A 19,607-nucleotide genomic window follows, 5' to 3' on the forward strand; every position below is an offset into this window, starting at 1 on the left:
AGATCCATTATGTAAGAGTTTTCGAGCATCTTCATTCCTTCATCCCTTTCGCTGGTGCACTCTGAAACAGCCTTCCTTCGTATGTATTTCCTCCTAGACACTTCTCCATCCGAATGACTGCTAAATTAACTTCTAAACCACCATCACCAGCAGCGCCAGCTATAGTAAAGTGGTGTTATAAAGAGGCGACGCAATAGCCTTCCCGCCGGCAGCCAGCCATCCACCTAGCGGGCCACCACACCACAACAAGCCCCCGCGACCTTCACGACGCCACCTCCCTCGTAACAGGATCCTCCGCGAGACAAGGCCGGTGTGTGTGTGTGTGTGAAAGTGACCGCTGGGAAGGTTGCAAGTGGGACCAGTAATTATTTAAGAGTCGGGCCGGATCGTTCAGTACTGTGCGAGTGTGTACTGTGCGCCACACGCTTGTCTTATGTGCATAGTAAAGCTTCGTATCATCAGATTAAGATTATCAAACGTCCTTGAGAAGAGAAGTAGGTTTTAACCCAATTAGCTACCGAGGGATCATTAGTTTTAACCTTTGGAGTTAATTTTATGTCTGTCAGCGAAAGAGATAGCAAAATAAATATACATTCAAGTGCTTGAAAAATGAAAATGAATCTCAAATAAATAAAATATGAATGAAGTCAAAAGTAAAAGTAAATTGATGTTGTCAAGAGCGTTTCTATTGAAACAATGTAGACACGAAATATGCATCTCATGAGAAGGAGAGTTAATGAGACGGAGCCTTTGCTGTCCTAAAGGGCTGTGTGAGGGGAAGATCAACATACAACCCTTTAGTATAGTCAAATGCCCTCCTTTCCTCCCCCTCCCCTCCTCTTATTTACAGTCTTTTACCTCTCAAACTCCACCGCAATGTTGCCTCTCTATCTTCTATCGATATTTTTATACCGACTGCTCTTCTGAACTTGATAACTGCATACCTCCGCCTTTCCCGCGGCATCATTGTACTCGACTCTCTAATCTATAGCTATAATCACCATGCTATCCACATCCCTTATGCAAGAGTTGATCAGCGTGTTCATTCTTTCATCCCTTTCGCTATTGAACTCTGAAACAGCCTGCCTTCGTTTGTATTTCCTCCTGCTTATGACTTCAACTCTTTCAAGAGGGAAGTATGAAGACACCTCTCCTCCCCGAAATTGACCTCTTCTGCCCAATCAACTCAATTGGCTTTGACAGCAGCCACGCTTAGCGGGCTAGTTTGTTTTTTCCTTTGTTTATTCTCTTTAACTGTCCCTTTTACTGAAATAATCTACTTTGAAGATGATCTATTACAATGAATTTGCCACTGGATCCCAGAAGGCCGTTGTAGTACTATTTAGTTACCTGAACTTTTACCCACAGATAATGGACTATTTACTACCGCTATTCATTAACTGTAGGATGGTAAGTGTGTGTGTGTGTGTGTGTGTGTGTGTGTGTGTGTGTGTGTGTGTGTGTGTGCTTGCAGGATAAAAGAGGAAGAAGAGGAGCGATGATGTGTGTGTGTGTGTGTGTGTGTGTGTGTGTGTGTGTGTGAAGGATGAAGAGGAAGAAGAGAGAGAGAGAGTGTGTGTGTGTGTGTGTGTGTGTGTGTGTGTGTGTGATTGCATGATGAAAGAGGAAAAAGAGGAGAGATGATGTGTGTGTTTGTGTGTGTGTGTGTGTGTGTGTGTGTGCGTGTGTTTGAAGGATGAAGAGGAGGAAGAAGAGATTGTGTATGCGTGTGTGTGTGTGTGTGTGTGTGTGTGACCGTCCTAGCAATATAGGAATTAGAGGAGATGGACAGCACGTGACTTATTTTTGGCAGTTTGAACCGGACCCTTCCTGTGTGAGCCTTGCATGCGAAACACTGGAGCACACTGAACACTCGGCAACAAACACCTCAGCAAACACCATACCTTTCACGGGACAACTATGGGAAGGCAGACTGCATTGCCTCTCACTCAAAAGTTTGTAATTGTTATATATTTTACTCCCCAAACCGACGATGTGCCAGAAATATTTGCGAACCATGTAGACTGAAGCTGTATTGTATTATTTTCTTTAACAGCAAGGGAGGCAGTTCAAGGGCAAAAAAACAAAACGTAACGAGGAAAATACTTGTAAGATACTGAGAAGCTTGAGGAAAGAGCGAGAAATGAATAAAAGATGAATGCTTGAAGTATGAGACCGTAGAAAATACTTATATGATACTGAGAAGCTTGGGGAAGGATCGAAAAGCAAATTAGAGAGGAGTGCATGAGATACGAGACCTATTGTGCTAAAACTCAAACTTGCAACGTCAATGAGCTAGTTGATATGAAGGTAAAGAATGTAAAGGAAAGGGTATTAGGACTAGTGCTTGTAAGATACTGAGAAGCTTGGGGAAAGATCAGCAAACATACAAAAGATAGTGTAGTCGATATTGCGACTGGAGCACGATTAATCACACAAGACCTTGTCGCACACTCGCTTTAATGCGGTTTACCTGCGGGATAAGCGATACATTCACTTAATCATACAGCACACGACACAGCATAACAGATAATTGATACAGACACATCGAGTATACCAAATTTGTCACCTTATCCTAACAGATCATTAACAATGCACTCTTAAACTCACGACATTGAGGGTCTAATGACAGCCTTTGCAGCTCCTCTCTTTCTCGTCAGCCGTGGGAGACGGGAACTCGGCCGCCCTCCCCTGACGCCGTCTCACTCCCGTCTCTCCTCCCGCCCGAGGCGAACCTCTCTATGACCCCTCATTTGACCCTAGGGTCAACCATGAGGCCCTCCTTATCTATGCCTTTTTGGCACTGTAAACAACATGCCGGGGCGCCCCGACAACTTGCTCGGGGCACCCCGCTCTATCTCTAATATTCTACATTCATACCCTCCATACATATGGCCTTCTTAGGCGCGACATACCATAGGCGCGACTACATACATTTGCCCTTCATCGCGACATACCATAGGCGCGACTACATACATTTGCCCTTCATCGCGACATACCATTGGCGCGACTACATACATTTGCCCTTCACAGGCGCGACATACCATTGGCGCGACTACATACATTTGCCCTTCATCGCGACACGCCATAAGCGCGACTACATACATTTGCCCTTCAAAGGCGCGACATACCATTGGCGCGACTACAGATAAATGCTTGAGATATGAGTTAGAGAAATAAATAAAAATGAGTACACGAAATGCGAACCGGCTAAAATTGAGTCCAGTGTTTGAGCTCAGGGCATGCAGGCGAGGTAGGTACTGTTACTAAGAGCACACATACCCGCATTGTACCTCACCCCCCGTCCTCAAACCCTTCCAAGGCATCAACAGGCAAGCAAAGTATATTTATTTGACGCTGTTAGGAGGGCTGCAGAGGGCTGTTTAGTGTGAGTTATGTAAGCAGCCCACACAAGTTTGCTTTGATCTTTGCTATGCTGCGATTTTTATTACTCATCAGTGTCATCATCAGTCGACAGTGCAAATCTTGTTATCACGTATCATAGTCCTTTTATCTGCCCGATATACCTTAGCGTTGTCCATTAAATATCATCTGAAGGTTCGCAGCATCAAACAAAACAAAACATTTACCCCGAAAGACTGGTAAACGATTTCTTATATAATCTTGTATGTACTCGATAAATTGAAATGTATGCAATGTGTGAAATGAATGTATGGAATCTGTATGCATGGTTTAGGTGGAAGGGTAAGGAGGGAGAGAAAGAGGAGGAGGAAGTAAAAAATAAAATAAAACATGGGAGGCGGGAGAGCCATGCAAGTCACGTCGGGTACAATTCCTGCCTTCATGATTTTGATTTTAATGAACCATGGACATGTTCTGAATAACTGGCTTACGAAGATCCTTAAATAATGTCTTATCTATTTTCGTTTGCTTGTATTTAGTTTTTGTTGTTAATTTTTACATTTGTTTAATTTTCGTCACAAATTTCCAAGTCAGACGAAGATTCTTATATGATGTCTTATCTATTTTAATTTGTATTTTTTTGCGGCTGTCACGAGCTGATAGCATTTCCTGAGTACTACGTCGGCGGATCACTGATAATTGTATATAAGAAAGTTTGCTGGCATGGTTACAAGTGTTGCTAGGGACTTGATAAAGAGCAAAAACAAAGGTTGAAGAAAAGCTGTTAGACATTCACTTAGTATCATCAAATTTGTACTAGTTTAATAGCATGTTTACTGACACAGCTTAACAGTATGAAATTGAATGCGTTAAGTATGAACTAAAGAGGAAAAAAAGGAAAATGGAATTGATATTGACTTTGTTTTAGAGTAGAGGAAGCAATAGATAAGACATTATATAAGAATCTTCGTTTGACTTGGAAATTTGTGACGAAAATTAAACAAGTGCAAAAATTAACAACAAAAACTAAATACAAGCAAACGGATATAGATAAGACATTATTTAAGGATCATCGTAAGCCAGTTATTCAGAACATGTCCATGGTTCATTAAAATCAAAATCATGCAGGCAGGAATTATACGCGACGTGACTTGCATGGCTCTCTCGCCTCCCATGTTTTATTTTATTTTTTACTTCCTCCTCCTCTTTCTCTCCCTCCTTACATTTCCTTCCACCTAAACCATGCATACAGATTCCATACATTCATTTCACACATTGCATACATTTCAATTTATCGAGTACACACAAGATTATATAAGAAATCGTTTACCAGTCTTTCGGGGTAAATGTTTTGTTTTGTTTGATGCTGCGAACCTTCAGATGATATTTAATGGACAACGCTAGGGTATATCGGGCAGTTAAAAGGACTACGATACGTGATAACAAGATATGCACTGTCGACTGATGATGACACTGACTGTGCTTCCGTGCTGACACCCTGCCTGGTCAAACTCTTTCATCTCTGCCTATCAACATCTACCTTTCCTTCCTGCTGGAAGTATGCCTTTGTACAGCCTGTGCCTAAGAAGGGTGACCGTTCCAATCCCTCAAACTACCGCCCTATAGCTTTACTTTCCTGTCTATTTAAAGCTTTTGAATCAATCCTTAACCAGAAGATTCAAAAGCACCTTTCCACTTCTAACCTTCTATCTGATCGCCAGTATGGGTTCCGCAAGGGGCGTTCTACTGGCGATCTTCTTGCTCTCTTAACTGACTCTTGGTCATCCTCTCTTAGCCGTCTCGGTGAAACTTTCTGTTGCGCTAGACATATCGAAAGCCTTCGATAGAGTCTGGCACAAGTCTTTGCTTTCTAAACTGCTCTCTTTCGGATTCTATCCCTCTCTCTGTTCCTTTATCTCCAGTTTCCTTTCCGGCCGTTCTATCTCTGCGGTGGTAGACGGTCACTGTTCTTCCCCTAAACCTATCAACAGTGGTGTTCCACAGGGCTCTGTCCTATCACCCACTCCCTTCCTGTTATTCATCAATGATCTTCTTTCCATAACAAACTGTCCTGTCCACTCATACGCCGACGACTCCACTCTGCATTATTCAACTTCTTCCAATAGAAGACCCTCTCAACAGGAAGTACACGACTCCAGACTGGAGGCTGCAGAACGCTTAACCTCAGACCTTGCTATCATTTCCGATTGGGGCAGAAGGAACCTTGTGTCCTTCAATGCCTCAAAAACTCAATTTCTCCACCTATCAACTCGACACAATCTTCCAAACACCTATCCCCTATTCTTCGACAACACTCAGCTATCACCATCTTCAACACTAAACATCCTCGGTCTATCCTTAACTCAAAATCTCAACTGGAAACTTCACATCTCCTCTCTCGCTAAATCAGCTTCCTCGAGGTTGGGCGTTCTGTATCGTCTCCGCCAGTTCTTCTCCACCGCGCAGTTGCTATCCATATACAGTGGCCTTGTCCGCCCTCGTATGGAGTATGCATCTCACGTGTGGAGGGGCTCTACTCACACAGCTCTTCTGGACAGAGTGGAGTCTAAGGCTCTTCGTCTCATCAGCTCTCCTCCTCCTACTGATAGTCTTCTACCTCTTAAATTCCGTCTCGATGTTGCCTCTCTATCTTCTATCGATATTTCCACGCTGACTGCTCTTCTGAACTTGCTAACTGCATGCCTCCCCCCCTCCCGCGGCCCCGCTGCACACGACTATCTACTCATGCTCATAACTATACTGTCCAAACTCCTTATGCAAGAGTTAACCAGCATCTTCACTCTTTCATCCCTCACGCTGGTAAACTCTGGAACAATCTTCCTTCATCTGTATTTCCTCCTGCCTACGACTTGAACTCTTTCAAGCGAAGGGTGTCAGGACACCTCTCCTCCCGAAATTGACCTCTCTTTCGGCCACCTCTTATGATTCTTTTTTAGGAGCAGCGAGTAACGGGCTTTTTTTTATTATTGTTTCCTTTTTTTGTGCCCTTGAGCTGCCTCCTTTGTTGTAAAAAAAAAAAATTCAAGGGAAAAAAAAAATAATGAAGAAAAAGCCTGCAATGAAAAAAAAAAAAGCCATCATTAAATCATCATCATTAAATTTGTCCTGGTTTTATTACATGAGCTCTAACGCAGCTTAACGCTATGAAATTAAATCCGTGAAGTATGAAATAAAAAGTGAAAACAGGAAAAGTAAGCTCCTGTCTTTCTGCTGGTCTGGTCTACTGAAGGACGAGTAGGGAGAGCCTTGCAACCCCGCGCACCCCGCCTTTCCCTCACCCTTGAAATATAGAGTTTATTAAATTTCTAGTCTGCTGCATTGTTTGAACTCGTTACTTCCGGTATGCGGCAAACCATTTATCATATTGCTCTTTGGTCCTAGATGCGAGAAAGTACAAAATAGCATCATCTTCGTCGTCTTTCAATATTAAAACAAGAACACATACTTAGTTATAATAATTTGAAGTAGTTTAACACAATTATCCTGTCATGATGATCTTTATTTATACAAAAGAATACAGAAGCGTCATGTTTGAATACAATATCTTCTCTGGTATAGTAACAAATATATCCCGAGTCGAATTTTACCTATTTATCTGTAGCAAATAGTTAATTTTGGTTACCTTCGATGCTACAGAGGAAAGAACAAGACTATTTACCAAAGCCCGACACAAAATAAATAGATGTTTCTCTGTAGGAAAATAGTTTATCTCGCAGGTTACACTTTTGATGCTACAGAAGAAACAACTAAACTTTCTTCCATAGCCCTTGTACAAATTTTAATGCGATGAATAATTATTACTATCCCACTCAAAAAGTACAAAAAATATAAATGTTTCCCTGTACCAAATATCTCGGAGGCTATTTTTTTACGCTAAACAGAGGAAACAAGAGAGCATCAAGACGACTCTCCTCCCGAAATTGACCTCTCTTCTAGCCTCTCGTTCATTTTGCTTGTGTGGGAGCAGCGTCAATTGGGCTTTCTTATCGCTTTCAGTTTTTGCCCTTGAGGTGTCTCCCTTGCTGTAAAAAAGAAAACCTAAACTCTTTACCATAGCCCTTGTCCACACTTGATGCGCTGAATACTTAGTACCATCCCAACGTGCAATTTCCAGGTTTCCCTACGAGCAACATGATCGTGAGGAGAGAGTGAGAGCACCTTGGGCCGTCCTCGGAGTCAGCCATCCTCGCCACTCACTCACTCACTCTCACGGTGGCGAGACGAACGCAGGCAGCTCAAGAGGCGTGTCGTTGGGGGGCTCGTCTGACTGCATTGTGGTCCAGATCTTTACCAAGTTGTAGATATATAAACTTTTAAACGCATTTTCTCATATCGCGCAAGCTTACTTCCGCGTGCGTCGTCGATCTAGTCAATACATACTTCACGGTACTAGTTGTAACCCGCCTCTGTCCGTCGATACAACAACAAAGGCAACTAACTCCACGCGTTACCTGCATCAGTATACACCTTGAGGGAGTGCTAAGCTGCCACGCCACCTCTTTCCCGTGACCCGAACCACTCACTTCCACACTCGTTAACTGCAGTCTCTTGAACGAGCTCGCCCACGCAAGTCCATTCAATCCAGAGCGACTGATTTACTTTCCACATAAGAGTCAGTTCGCTTCAGGAAACACCGCTACGTAATATAGGCCTACATCGGTACGACAATCTCAAAGCGCTCCACACCATGAAGCTTGTATTGTGCTGCTGCCGACGTCCTAAGAAAACCGTAAGTGTTGTTCAGTGTTGTTTAGTTGTTATTAGTTGTTTAGTAGTAGTAGTAGTAGTAGTAGTAGTAGTAGTAGTAGTAGTAGTAGTAGTTAACTTGTTCTACTTCCGTAATCGTCATCGTCTTCGTCGTCTTTCAATATTAAAACAAGAACACATACTAAATTATAATAATTTGAAGTAGTTTAACACAATTATCCTGTCATGATGATCTTTATTTATACAAAAGAATACAGAAGCGTCATGTTTGAATATAATATCATCTCTGGTATAGTAACAAATATATCCCGAGTCGAATTTTTCAAGTTTTATTTCGTCCAAAGTCAGTGAAATGAAGAACGAAGTAAAAGATTGAAGTAAAGTCGGGTGCATAATGTGGAACAGTAAAAATCCTGTGTCGAATTTTTCAAGTTTTATTGTATCCTAAGTCAGGGAAAGTGAGAACACAGTCGATTTATGCGTTAGTAGGGCTTTATATAAGGTAACACTAGTTCTTGAAGAAAAACTAGAATCCACAAAGATATCTAGAAGTGTATTTGACAGGGAAAACAACGCTAGTCTGTCCTTGGTGCGTGTATGTGGCCAATAAAAGTGAGTGTTCAAATATTCAGCGAGTGACTGTTCAAATATTCAGTTCCCTCAAGAAAAAGGAAAACCACAACTCGCATAATATGTCCCTACGATGACACCTTTCCAGCTGATTTCGACCCTACCTAGGCTACTCTATCAACAATTTGCAGGAGCATCGCCAGAGGAATTTTTTGTCAACTCTTTCTCTTCCTTTTCTTATTTTTTAACGGCAAAGGAAGCAGTTCAGGGGCCCAAATAAACGAAGACAAAACAGCCCGCTCATCACTGCCCTTACAAAAAGATCGGAGTACAGAGGAGTTGCCGAAAGAGAGGTCAATTTCGGGAGAGGTGTCTTGATAATCCTTTACCTTAGAGCTGCCTCCTATCATGTCAAAAAATCACTTCCACCCTCACTCACTTCATTCTCCTTCTTCATATACTTCACACTTAACACTTTGGGGATCACTGGTATACCTTTGCAACGTCTCCTTATTTGAAGTGACATGTAAGAAGAGGAGTGGAGGAGTAAATGGAGTAGAGGACTAGATATTAGTAGGCTAGGCATGAAGAGATAGGCTGCTGGAATTTATATATATACAGGTTTGTTTTTTTTCCAAAGTTTTATTGACCACCCTGTTCTTTGCTAAGGTGTTCATGCCTCCTCTTTCTTTTTTTTATCTTTTATTAAAACGCCAAACAGATTGTCGCCATGGAAAACAGAATAAATTAACAAGCGTGACCTCTCTCTCTCTCTCTCTCTCTCTCTCTCTCTCTCTCTCTCTCTCTCTCTCTCTCTCCTTTTTTTCTTTCTATCTTTATCTTTTTTACTTTCTTTTTCTCTTTCTCTCGTTTTTCCGTCTTTTTCTTCATTTCCTTTTTCTTTTTTCCTTCTTGTTTCCTTTTTTTTCTTTTTTTTTTACCTTTTCTCTTTTTTTTCTATCTATCTATCTATCTACACTCTTTTGCATCTGTGTGTGTGTGTGAGAGAGAGAGAGAGAGAGAGAGAGAGAGAGAGAGAGAGAGAGAGAGAGAGATCTAGTACGTTCATGTAACAAGCCATACACGTAACTGTCACCGAATCATGAGACACCGTTTCATGAATATTTCCAAGATAAGTCGTTTCTTATCGTCATATTCATGGTGTTCTTATCATAGCCGGTATCTAATTTAACATTCATGCCCCGCCACGTCCTCTTACGAGATTAGATTCGCCGATAAAAAAATTAAAAAAATAAAAACTCCCGGAAGTCTTGCCTTGGCGTACTGGGCCTTCAAAGCAATCCAGACCTCACCAAGACTGTATTCGATGGTCGTGTATTGCAATGGTGATTTTATGATTTTATTAGTGATTTTAGAGATGATAGTACTGAGGTTCAAAATTATGATGTTTACTGTTGTTATTAGTGATATTATTGTTATTACTGTTATTATTTTTGTAGTTACTGTTGTTATATTAGTAATAACTGTTGTTTTTGTCATTGTAGTCGTAGTAGTAGTAGTGCTTGTAGTAATTCTTGTTTTTGTTCTTTTGTTGCTGTTGTTGGTGGTGGTGGTTGATGATGGTGGTGATGATGGTGGTGATGATGGTGGTGGTGGTGGTGGTGGTTATGATGGTGGTGGTGCTGGGGATGGTGGTGGTGGTGCTATTGTCGTCGCTTCTGTGTAACAATTTGCTCATCTTGGTCATGTGACTGTTCTTGTAAGAGGTGTTGATGTTGTTGTTGTCGTTGGCGGCGGTGGGGGTGGTCATAGGGGGGGTGGGAGTGGTGTGAGGATGTGGGTGGCTGTGAGGTAATTATATACGTGGTAAATTAGCACAACAAAGAAATTGACAGGAAAAAGATTAAAGGAATTATAATAGGAAGCGAATATTTAAGTAATCACCAAATTGCAGATGACATTGTTCTTTTTAGCGAGACTATTGATGAGCCGCAGCATGTGGCTGAACTAAGGAGGGAGAATCAACAAGTGGGGCTTAAAAGATAAATGAGAGAAGACTAATGTTGTATTTAAGAATCCTGTTCAAATCGACACAAGGAGAAGCTCGAGAAACCACTGATACAAATAAATCCTTCGTTAGAACCTGAACGAAAATGGCTTGTGCTTGAGTGCTTTTGGAAAACAAGGGAACTTTTTTAAAGTCTTCCCCTGTGCTTGAAACGAAGGGTTTTCAGTCAGTGCGTCCTCCCCATCGTGACATATGTATCAACGACGTGGACGCTGACCAAGTCTCTAAAAAGGAAATTTAGAAGTGTCCGAAGAGGGATGGAGAGATGGATGCTGGGCATCATTATAATAGATAAGAGAATAAACAGAAGTAGATGATATGACAAAGGCAATTAAAAACAAAAATTGTCAATGGTTAGGACACGCAATATATAGGAGAGAGGACAACAGATGAGCAAAAAATGTGAAACACTGGAAAATAATTTATATTGAAAGACCCAAGGGGAGGCCGCTTAGCAGATGGCGTGGAAATTAAGAAGTTTACGGAACGTTAACATCGGAATTAAAAACTAGAGACACAAACATGAACATGCGCTTTGGAGAGGCCAATGTCCTGCAGATAAATGATGCAGGCTGTTGCCGATGATTATTTTATAAATGGATAGATAAATAGATAAGCAGATCAGTGTGTGTGTGTGTGTGTGTGTGTGTGGTCAGAAAGGAGTCGTAGTTTCCAAACATCCGGACCAAGGCCTCTGCACCATAAGAGAAAGCAGCGTACGGCAGCAAGACGACACTCTTCCTGACCCCAAGTTCAACCTCCATTCCCATAAGGCGCCAAGCATTTCCTTTGCCCTCCGTGCGTGACGCAAGCCCCGCTTCAGGCATCCATTGTCCAGCTCTTACGGCGAGGTTGCCGAGGCAACTAGCAGCGTTCCGCCTCTGTATCACGTTTCTGCAGAACAATTCTATCTCATTGTGCTTTTCTTTCGCAATTTCCTTGACTGCACGCAACCAGCCTCAGCATTGCTGTCCAGACAGTTATCCGTGTTGCGCAACCACTTCACAACGTTTTTTCCAAGCGGTTAGCCCGATTGGCCAATTCTTGTGGGCGGCGTGACACGCCTTCCTGAGCGACCAATGGGAGAAGACCGGCAACTCAGACCAGCCAGTCCTGACCTTTGTGTGTTTTTAGTGGCAAATTAAACAAAAATACAAGTGTTTGTGTGTGTGTGTGTGTGTGTTCTTTTCCAATAAAACTTCATCAGTTTAAATCACTGTTGGTGTGTCACATGCACTCGACATTTTATGGGTGACATAATTCAGGATGCAGCATGGCTACGCTGATGCAATGAGTATTATAACAGAAAGGGACTTCTCTTTTGGCCACTCCTCTGAACTCTTTTTTTTCATAGGGGCAGTGTTTAGCGGGCTTTTTTTCATTATTATATTTTTTCACCCTTGAGCTGCATTCTTTACTGTAAAAAAATATATATATCTACGAGTATATATATATATATATATATATATATATATATATATATATATATATATATATATATATATATATATATATATATATATATATATATATATATATATATAAGAATATATATATATATATATATATATATATATATATATATATATATATATGTGTGTGTGTGTGTGTGTGTGTGTGTGTGTGTATATATATATATATATATATATATATATATATATATATATATATATATATATATATATATATATATATATATATATATGAAGTCCGAAAATCCGGCGTCCAATACTTCGGAAACCCCGATGGATTGGAACCTGAACGCGGAGAATACGAATCCCATCAGCTCTTCCTAGCGAAGATAAATACCTTATTCCTTTTCCATATAAACATATTAATGCTACTGAAAAGTTTCAGTAAAACTTCTTATTTTATAGGAACTCACGTATCATTTAAATATTACTTGTTACGGAGAGGGGCTCCTTATCAAGGATTCAATGTTCTTCCTAGCAATTCCAGTACTATATGAAGGTGCTTACTGTTACAGTAACTTAATAATGACTACCCCCAAAATGGTTTGAAAATTCCAACACGTACATTTTAGTGATAATAAACCATTGGCGACGTTGGAAACATCGGTGCTAGTCACAGGTTTGGTGAGGCTGCGTCGCTGATTTAATGGGGCTAAAATACTAATTTCGAATGTCTACCCAATAGAGTGGCAATTTTAGGTTACTGATTTAGTGGAGCTAGATTACTGCCTAGTTTAGGTTACATTATCTGGTCTGTATCGTTGTGCTTTTCTCTAAATTTTCCAACTTTTGAACTTTCAGCTCTTTCTTATTGGTTGCGTGACGTTTCAAGATGACGACCGATAGAGAACTGGGTTGGTGGAATCATTTCGGGGTTTTCCTTTCATTGCAGCCACCAAGGGCCCTTAGATCTGCTGGCAATATTGATTATGCCACGATTATTTTTTTTGGGGGGGTAGTTAAATATAGTTCATAACCAATCATATCTGAGATTTATGACACTTATTCATCAGCGGTATTTTGGACAGCTGCGGGGTTGGTTGAGTCATACCCTGGAGTTGGCCGAATCTCCACATAGACAGTTCCACAGTTCATCCCTGTGGCTTCGTAGGCATCCAACCCAAAGAAGTTCTCCAGTTTGTTAGCTCTTCTACAATGCATCAGACTACAGGAATGCCTTGCTTAGTGTAGTTAGGCTCCTCAGCTCCCCTATCATTACCAGATAATGTGTAAGAATCATATGTATAGTCTTTGGTGCCTTGTAGAATGTGTAACAAACTAGAGCCCTTTTGATTGAGCACTCACGAAGTCATTATATGTTGCGTAGTGGAGTTAGGTCCGTGAGCTCCCCTATCACTGCTAGAAAATGTGTAAAAATCTTTTGTATAGTCTTTGGTGCCTTGTAGAAAATGTACCAAATTCGCTCCCGTCTGTTTGGGCACTCATGAAGCCATTATGATATGCTGCGTAGAGTAGTTAGGTTCGTGAGCTCCCCTATCACTGCTAGAAAATGTGTAAAAATCTTTTGTATAGTCTTTGGTGCCTTGTAGAAAATGTAGCAAATTCGATCCCGTCTGTTTGGGCACTCATGAAGCCATTATGATATGCTGCGTAGAGTAGTTAGGTTCGTGAGCTCCCTTATAACTGCCAGAAAATGTGTAAGAGTCTTTTGTAGTCTTTGATGCCTTGTAGAAAGTGTAACAAGCCCGAGTCCGTCTGTTTGAGCACTCACGATACCATTATGCTGAACTATGGAAATGGATAATGGTACTTTGGTTCAAAACTATATAGTGGATCGTAGTTTCTGTCGCATCACTACCACGCTGATAGTTACCCTTACCTATCTTTACTAAAAAAAAAATTATTAGAGACACGAATTTTGAAAATGACCCGAATTTAGTTGCCGATCTAAATTAGATGGATACTTGGAAACACGTATGGCGGCGTCTTTGGTTCAGGTGTTCCTTTGCAAACGGCTAGAAAACTTAACATCGCTGCCAGACCCATTATCGATTCAAGTTTACTTTATTGGAATTGGCACCACATCGACTGATACGATCACTCCACGATTCAGCCAACCCCGCCAACCCTTGTTCTGGCCTCATGAAGTACCCGGTCCCTCTGGCAAATGAATAATGAACATAGTGAATAAGTAAGTGAATATAAAGAGCGAAGACATGTGGTAAGGGTGGCTGTGCTGTGCGAGGCGTACGTGTGTGTGTGTGCGTGTGTGTGTGTGTAATTGGCAGGGATAGGGTGGGAGGGGATGTTTATTTTTATGTATGTGTGTGTGTGTGTGTGTGTGTGTGTGTGTGAGGGAATGGGTAGGATTTGAAGTTGAGTTTTTTATACTTGAAACTTTTTACCTTCTACCCTATCATCCCTGCCCTTTATCCATAGACTATATTATCAACAGTTTGTACTTTTTATACTCGAACTCCTTACCCTCTAACATATCATCTCTTACCTTCATCCCTAGACTGTATTATCAACAGTTTCTGCTTTTTTATACTCGAACTTCTTACCATTCCTTACGTCCATCATTAGTAAACTGTATTATCAACAAGTCGTCGCGTGAACAGCACTGGAAGAAGGAAGAAAATGCGCTTGACCCCGTTATTGATCGGATCACTGGTCTTCGTTAGTCAGTAATAAATTGATTAGTAAGGTTATTGATGTGCTCTTCTATGAACAGGACACTGCTGCTATATAGTTGGTATGCGTCAACTGTCCATGGTAGATACATAAATTCTGTGATCCCGGTCTTACAGTGGTTTACGAAGGGATTTGGTATGAGGCGTAATCTTTATCCTCGGCACCACTAGAGAATGAGTGCTGCATTCCTAACCCGTAGTGGTAGAGTGGTAATGGTAACAGGCTCCTTTTCAATACATATGTTCTTGTTATCCCCTTTTTATAGCGGCTTACCTAGGGGTTTGGCAAGGGGTGTAATCTCTATCCTCGGCACTACTTTAGAATGAGTGGTGCATTCCTAACCCGTAGTGGCAGAGTGGTAATGGTAACAGGTTCCTTTCCAATACATATGTTCTTCTAATCCCCTTTTGACAGTTGGCAAGGGGTGTAATCTTTATCCTCGGCACCACTAGAAAGTGTTATAGCTCTGCATTCCTCCCTCGTAGTGGCAACAGTGGTAATAGGCTCATAGGCTCGCTTCCACTAACAAATCCATGACTGACAGCACATTCCACCGACACATTGCATTTCCTGGGGACTGCGCATGACACGACTTGATTTCAGTACAGGATTCAGGGTAAACGTAGCCAGATTCCGTATAAAATAATATATATGGTTTCTAAATATCTTAAACTGAAGCACATTCCACTAACCCAACATGCATATCCTGAGGAGTACGCACGGCATGGAAATTGGTGTCAGTTCAGGATTCAGGATAAACGTAGCCTGATGTTGTTTATATAAAAAAAGAAAAAAAGAAGATACATGTTTGTAATTTTATGACGAAGCACATTCCACCAACCCAACGTGCACTTCCTGAGGCTTGCGCATGGCTTTTAACTCAATTTCACTTCAGGTTTCAGGATACAGGATAAATAAGTGTAACCTGAATTCGTGTATGCATATAATTCTTCTCATCGCGCCCTAAATCATGTCCGCCCACATTCCACCAACCCACCATGCACTTCCTGAGGCTTGCGCATGGCTTTTAACTCAATTTCACTTCAGGTTTCAGGGTACAGGATGAGTGATTGATTGATTGATAGTTTATTGTTGCAAGTAAACAACAAAGGAGAAGGGAGGAACATGCCATAGCACCATGAAACTAAAAAGATACAATGGTAGGGGACAAGTACTTAAAAAAATAAATAGCCTGAGTTCGTGTATGCTTATAATTCTCATCTCTGCGTGTGCTATATCATGTCCGCCATCCAGTTCCTCGTTCGTCCTCTCTGCCACCGAAACCCCGCGCGGTATTGAGAGAGCCATGAGCGTCCTACTCCGCGGACACGTAAGGTTTCCGTTTTCTTCGACCTCCAGCGCGTGAAGGACATACAGGGTTGCCAAATCGACGCCTGGCGCGACACACATTTGCCTCACACCTCAGTATAGGCTTCCCCAGTTACCCCATCTGTAATACACGTTAGATAAGGTACCACGCTCACCACCCCACGACACTACGCAACCATTCCAATACGCCAGACTAGCCGGTGATGGTGTCATTGTCCCATTCACCTTGCATTATCGATTCCAAATGCGTCCTGCAGGCTGCCAATATACTCATGGCTCTCCACGCTGTTGTTTGTATTTATTTAATGGCCTCTTTGCAGGGTTTAGCGAATCAGTTCACACCGGAATGATAACTCGGGTGTGATTTCCGCCTCCTACAGCAGTTACCCGTCTTGACCTTGACCTTGTGAGAGCCTGTCTCGATCCTCCTCCTCATCCTCCGCCTATCCCTCTTCCACCGCCCTCCCTTCATAGGTTTCTTTATATAGACACACACCCTTTACCCTCTTTTTTTTCCCGTATTCGAGTCTTGACGCAATGCTTTTTTTCATGATGTTAATCCTTTATTCTTATTCTTATTCTTTTTTTATCCTTGTCTTATTCTCCTGTTATTCTTCTACCTTATTCTACTCTTAGTTTTCCTTATTTTTAGGTCTCTCTCTCTCTCTCTCTCTCTCTCTCTCTCTCTCTCTCTCTCTCTCTCTCTCTCTCTCTCTCTCTCTCTCTCTCTCTTGTCAACCCAGCCAGTGACACAGTTTCAGGTCAATGGTTCGTCAGGTCCTCTCCCTCGTCTTGCTGCTCCACGTCTATTCTTTATTATCATCATCATCATCATCATCATCATCATCTAAAATCGTTGCATGATTAACCGTTGAGGAAAGAAAGGGAACCACTGACCACTTGTTTTTTTATTTTCATCATAATCATCATAATCATTTGTCATTATTATTAGTTTAAACATCATCTTCTTTTAAAAATGAGGTTGAGGGAAGGAAGGGAACCACTGTCTTCTTTGTAGTGATTCATAAGGAAAGTAAAGCAAGAGTAAAACTATATATATATATATATATATATATATATATATATATATATATATATATATATATATATATATATATATATATATATATATATAAAATGACCTACACTCGAGTCTGCTGAGAAATACATGTCAAAAGATACCTTGAAGGAAATATATCTCTTCATCTTCTATTTCTTGTTCCTCCTCCTTCTCTTCTTCTATTTCTTGTTCCTCCTCCTCTTCTTCTCCTATTTCTTGTCCCTCCTCCTCCTCCTCCTATTCTTCTTCTGTATCTTGTTCCTCCTCCTTTTCTTCTTCTTCTATTTTTTTGTTCCTCCTCCTCTTCTTCTTCTTCTATTTCTTGTTCCTCCTCCTCTTCTTCTTCTTCTTTTTCTTCTTTCTTCTTCGTCCTCTTTTTCTTCTCCTTTTACTTCTTGTTCTAATACTACTAGGCTACGTCTCTAATCTTTCAGGCTTGTCACGGTGTAACTCAGGAAGGAATATTAAAATCACCGCGGGTACAAACCAGATTCCTGCTTCCTGCGTAGAATATAGGGGAAGGACAACGCTAGTGCTGGTGTGTAGGTTGTGTCGCCCTTGATAAAAAAAATAAAAAAAAGACTCACTCGCCTTATAAGAGAGAGCCACCCAACAACCTTCGCAGCCTCTTCTCAGACGCTTGCCCCTCACACGTCAATTATATCCAAGGCCCGGAAAGGAGATTAATCGCTTTCTAATGACTTTGTGTAGATTCGCGGCACCAAAGAATGATCAGACTACCAGAGGGGTCATGAAACTACCTCTGCAAATGCCCCAAACTCCCATACGAAAGCTTTATCAAATGTGTGTATATAGCCTACCTGGGCGCCGAAACGTTTGAGATGTATGGGTCCAAGGGTCGCATATGTCCAGTCTCGATGGCGAAAGACAAAAGAATCATATTATATAATCCAAGTCGCAGAAAAGGCCTGTCGGATCACACTTGGCAACCGTCTTTCTCTCCCTAAGGACACAGTTACATAATCGGCTCATTAGCATTCTCGGCGCATACTATACAAGGTCGTTAGGCAATGATGATGCCCACCACAGTTAAAAAAAGTAACGTATAAATATCTCTTGTCTCTTAACTAACCAACAGTATTATCTATGTTCGCTGTCAACCCATCTTACACTGTTGTTCTTTTGCCTTCCTACGAATACTGTACAAGATCGTAAGCTAATGACAACACACACACCACATCGTATATATATCCACTGATTCTTGACTAACCAACTGCGCTACATATGTTCACTTTCATCCCATCTTACACTATTCTTTTTCCTTCCTTCTTATACTGCACAAGATCGTAAGACACTGACTACGACGCGCACCACACAGCCAAGAAAAGTATCGTAAATATATCCACTGATTCTTGACTAACCAACAGTACTACTTATGTTCACTATCAACCCCTCTTACACTTTGTTTTGCCTTCTTACTAACACTGAACAAGATCGTTAGCTATTAACAACAACGCACACCACACAGCTAAGAAAATTATCGTAAATATACCCACTAACTCTTGACTGACCAACTGCGCTACATATATTCACTCTCATCCAGTCTTACTCTATTCTTTTGCCTTCCTTCTTATACGGCACAAGATCGTAAGACACAGACTACGACGCGCACCACACAGCCAAAAAAAGTATCGTAAATATATCCACTGATTCTTGACTAACCAACAGTACTACTTATGTTCACTACCAACCCATCTTACACTATGTTTTTGCCTTCTTACTAACACTGAACAAGATCGTTAGCTATTGACAACACACAAACCACACAGCTAAGAAATGTATCGTAAATATATCCACTGACTCAAGACTAACCAACAATACTACTTATGTTTACTATCAACCCATCTTACACTATGTTCTGGCCTTTACTAATATTGTACAAGATCGTGAGCTAATGACAACGACCCACAAGCATCGAAAATACATCAAATGAACTCGAAGATTAACCAACAGTGTTACGTATCTTCATTGTCATTCCTGCCATCCCTGTCCTTGCCTAGCTACTAACACGTGGCCAAGCACTGATATACCTACCCACTTTCGTGCCCTGCTTGAAGGCGACGACAAAGACAGCCACCCAGACGCAGCTTCATCAAGGTGACATTTACCATCAAGTTTATCCTCGCCCTTGGGTTCTATTTATGTGCAGGTAATTTTCCTGGCGTTAGTGGGAGGCGGGAGGCGCAGGGAGGAAGCGGGCGCGTGTGAAGGGAGAAAGGACGAAAGGGTAGTAGTGGGCGTAGTAGTAGTAGTAGTAGTAGTAGTAGAAGTAGTAGTAGTAGTATTTTTAGCAGGTTTTGAACAGTGACATAACGGGCCAGGTTTTTTATGTATCTTTTTTTGTTTGTTTGTTTATTGTTTGTTTTTCGACCTTGAGCTG

General features: G+C 41.3%; 1 protein-coding gene across 1 annotated transcript in view; it reads left to right on the forward strand.

Annotated features, from left to right (window-relative positions):
* Positions 1-7,597: 7,597 nt before the first annotated feature.
* LOC127005909 (hexokinase-2-like) overlaps positions 7,598-19,607 on the forward strand; it is a 44,106-nt gene continuing 32,096 nt past the window's right edge. The window contains exon 1 of the mRNA XM_050875291.1: positions 7,598-8,113. Coding sequence (XP_050731248.1) covers positions 8,072-8,113 — 42 coding nt within the window. The 5' untranslated portion in view covers positions 7,598-8,071. The remainder of the gene's footprint in view (positions 8,114-19,607) is intronic.

This window comes from Eriocheir sinensis, chromosome 31 (genome assembly GCF_024679095.1).
Source record: "Eriocheir sinensis breed Jianghai 21 chromosome 31, ASM2467909v1, whole genome shotgun sequence".
In the NCBI taxonomy this organism is placed as follows: domain Eukaryota; kingdom Metazoa; phylum Arthropoda; class Malacostraca; order Decapoda; family Varunidae; genus Eriocheir; species Eriocheir sinensis.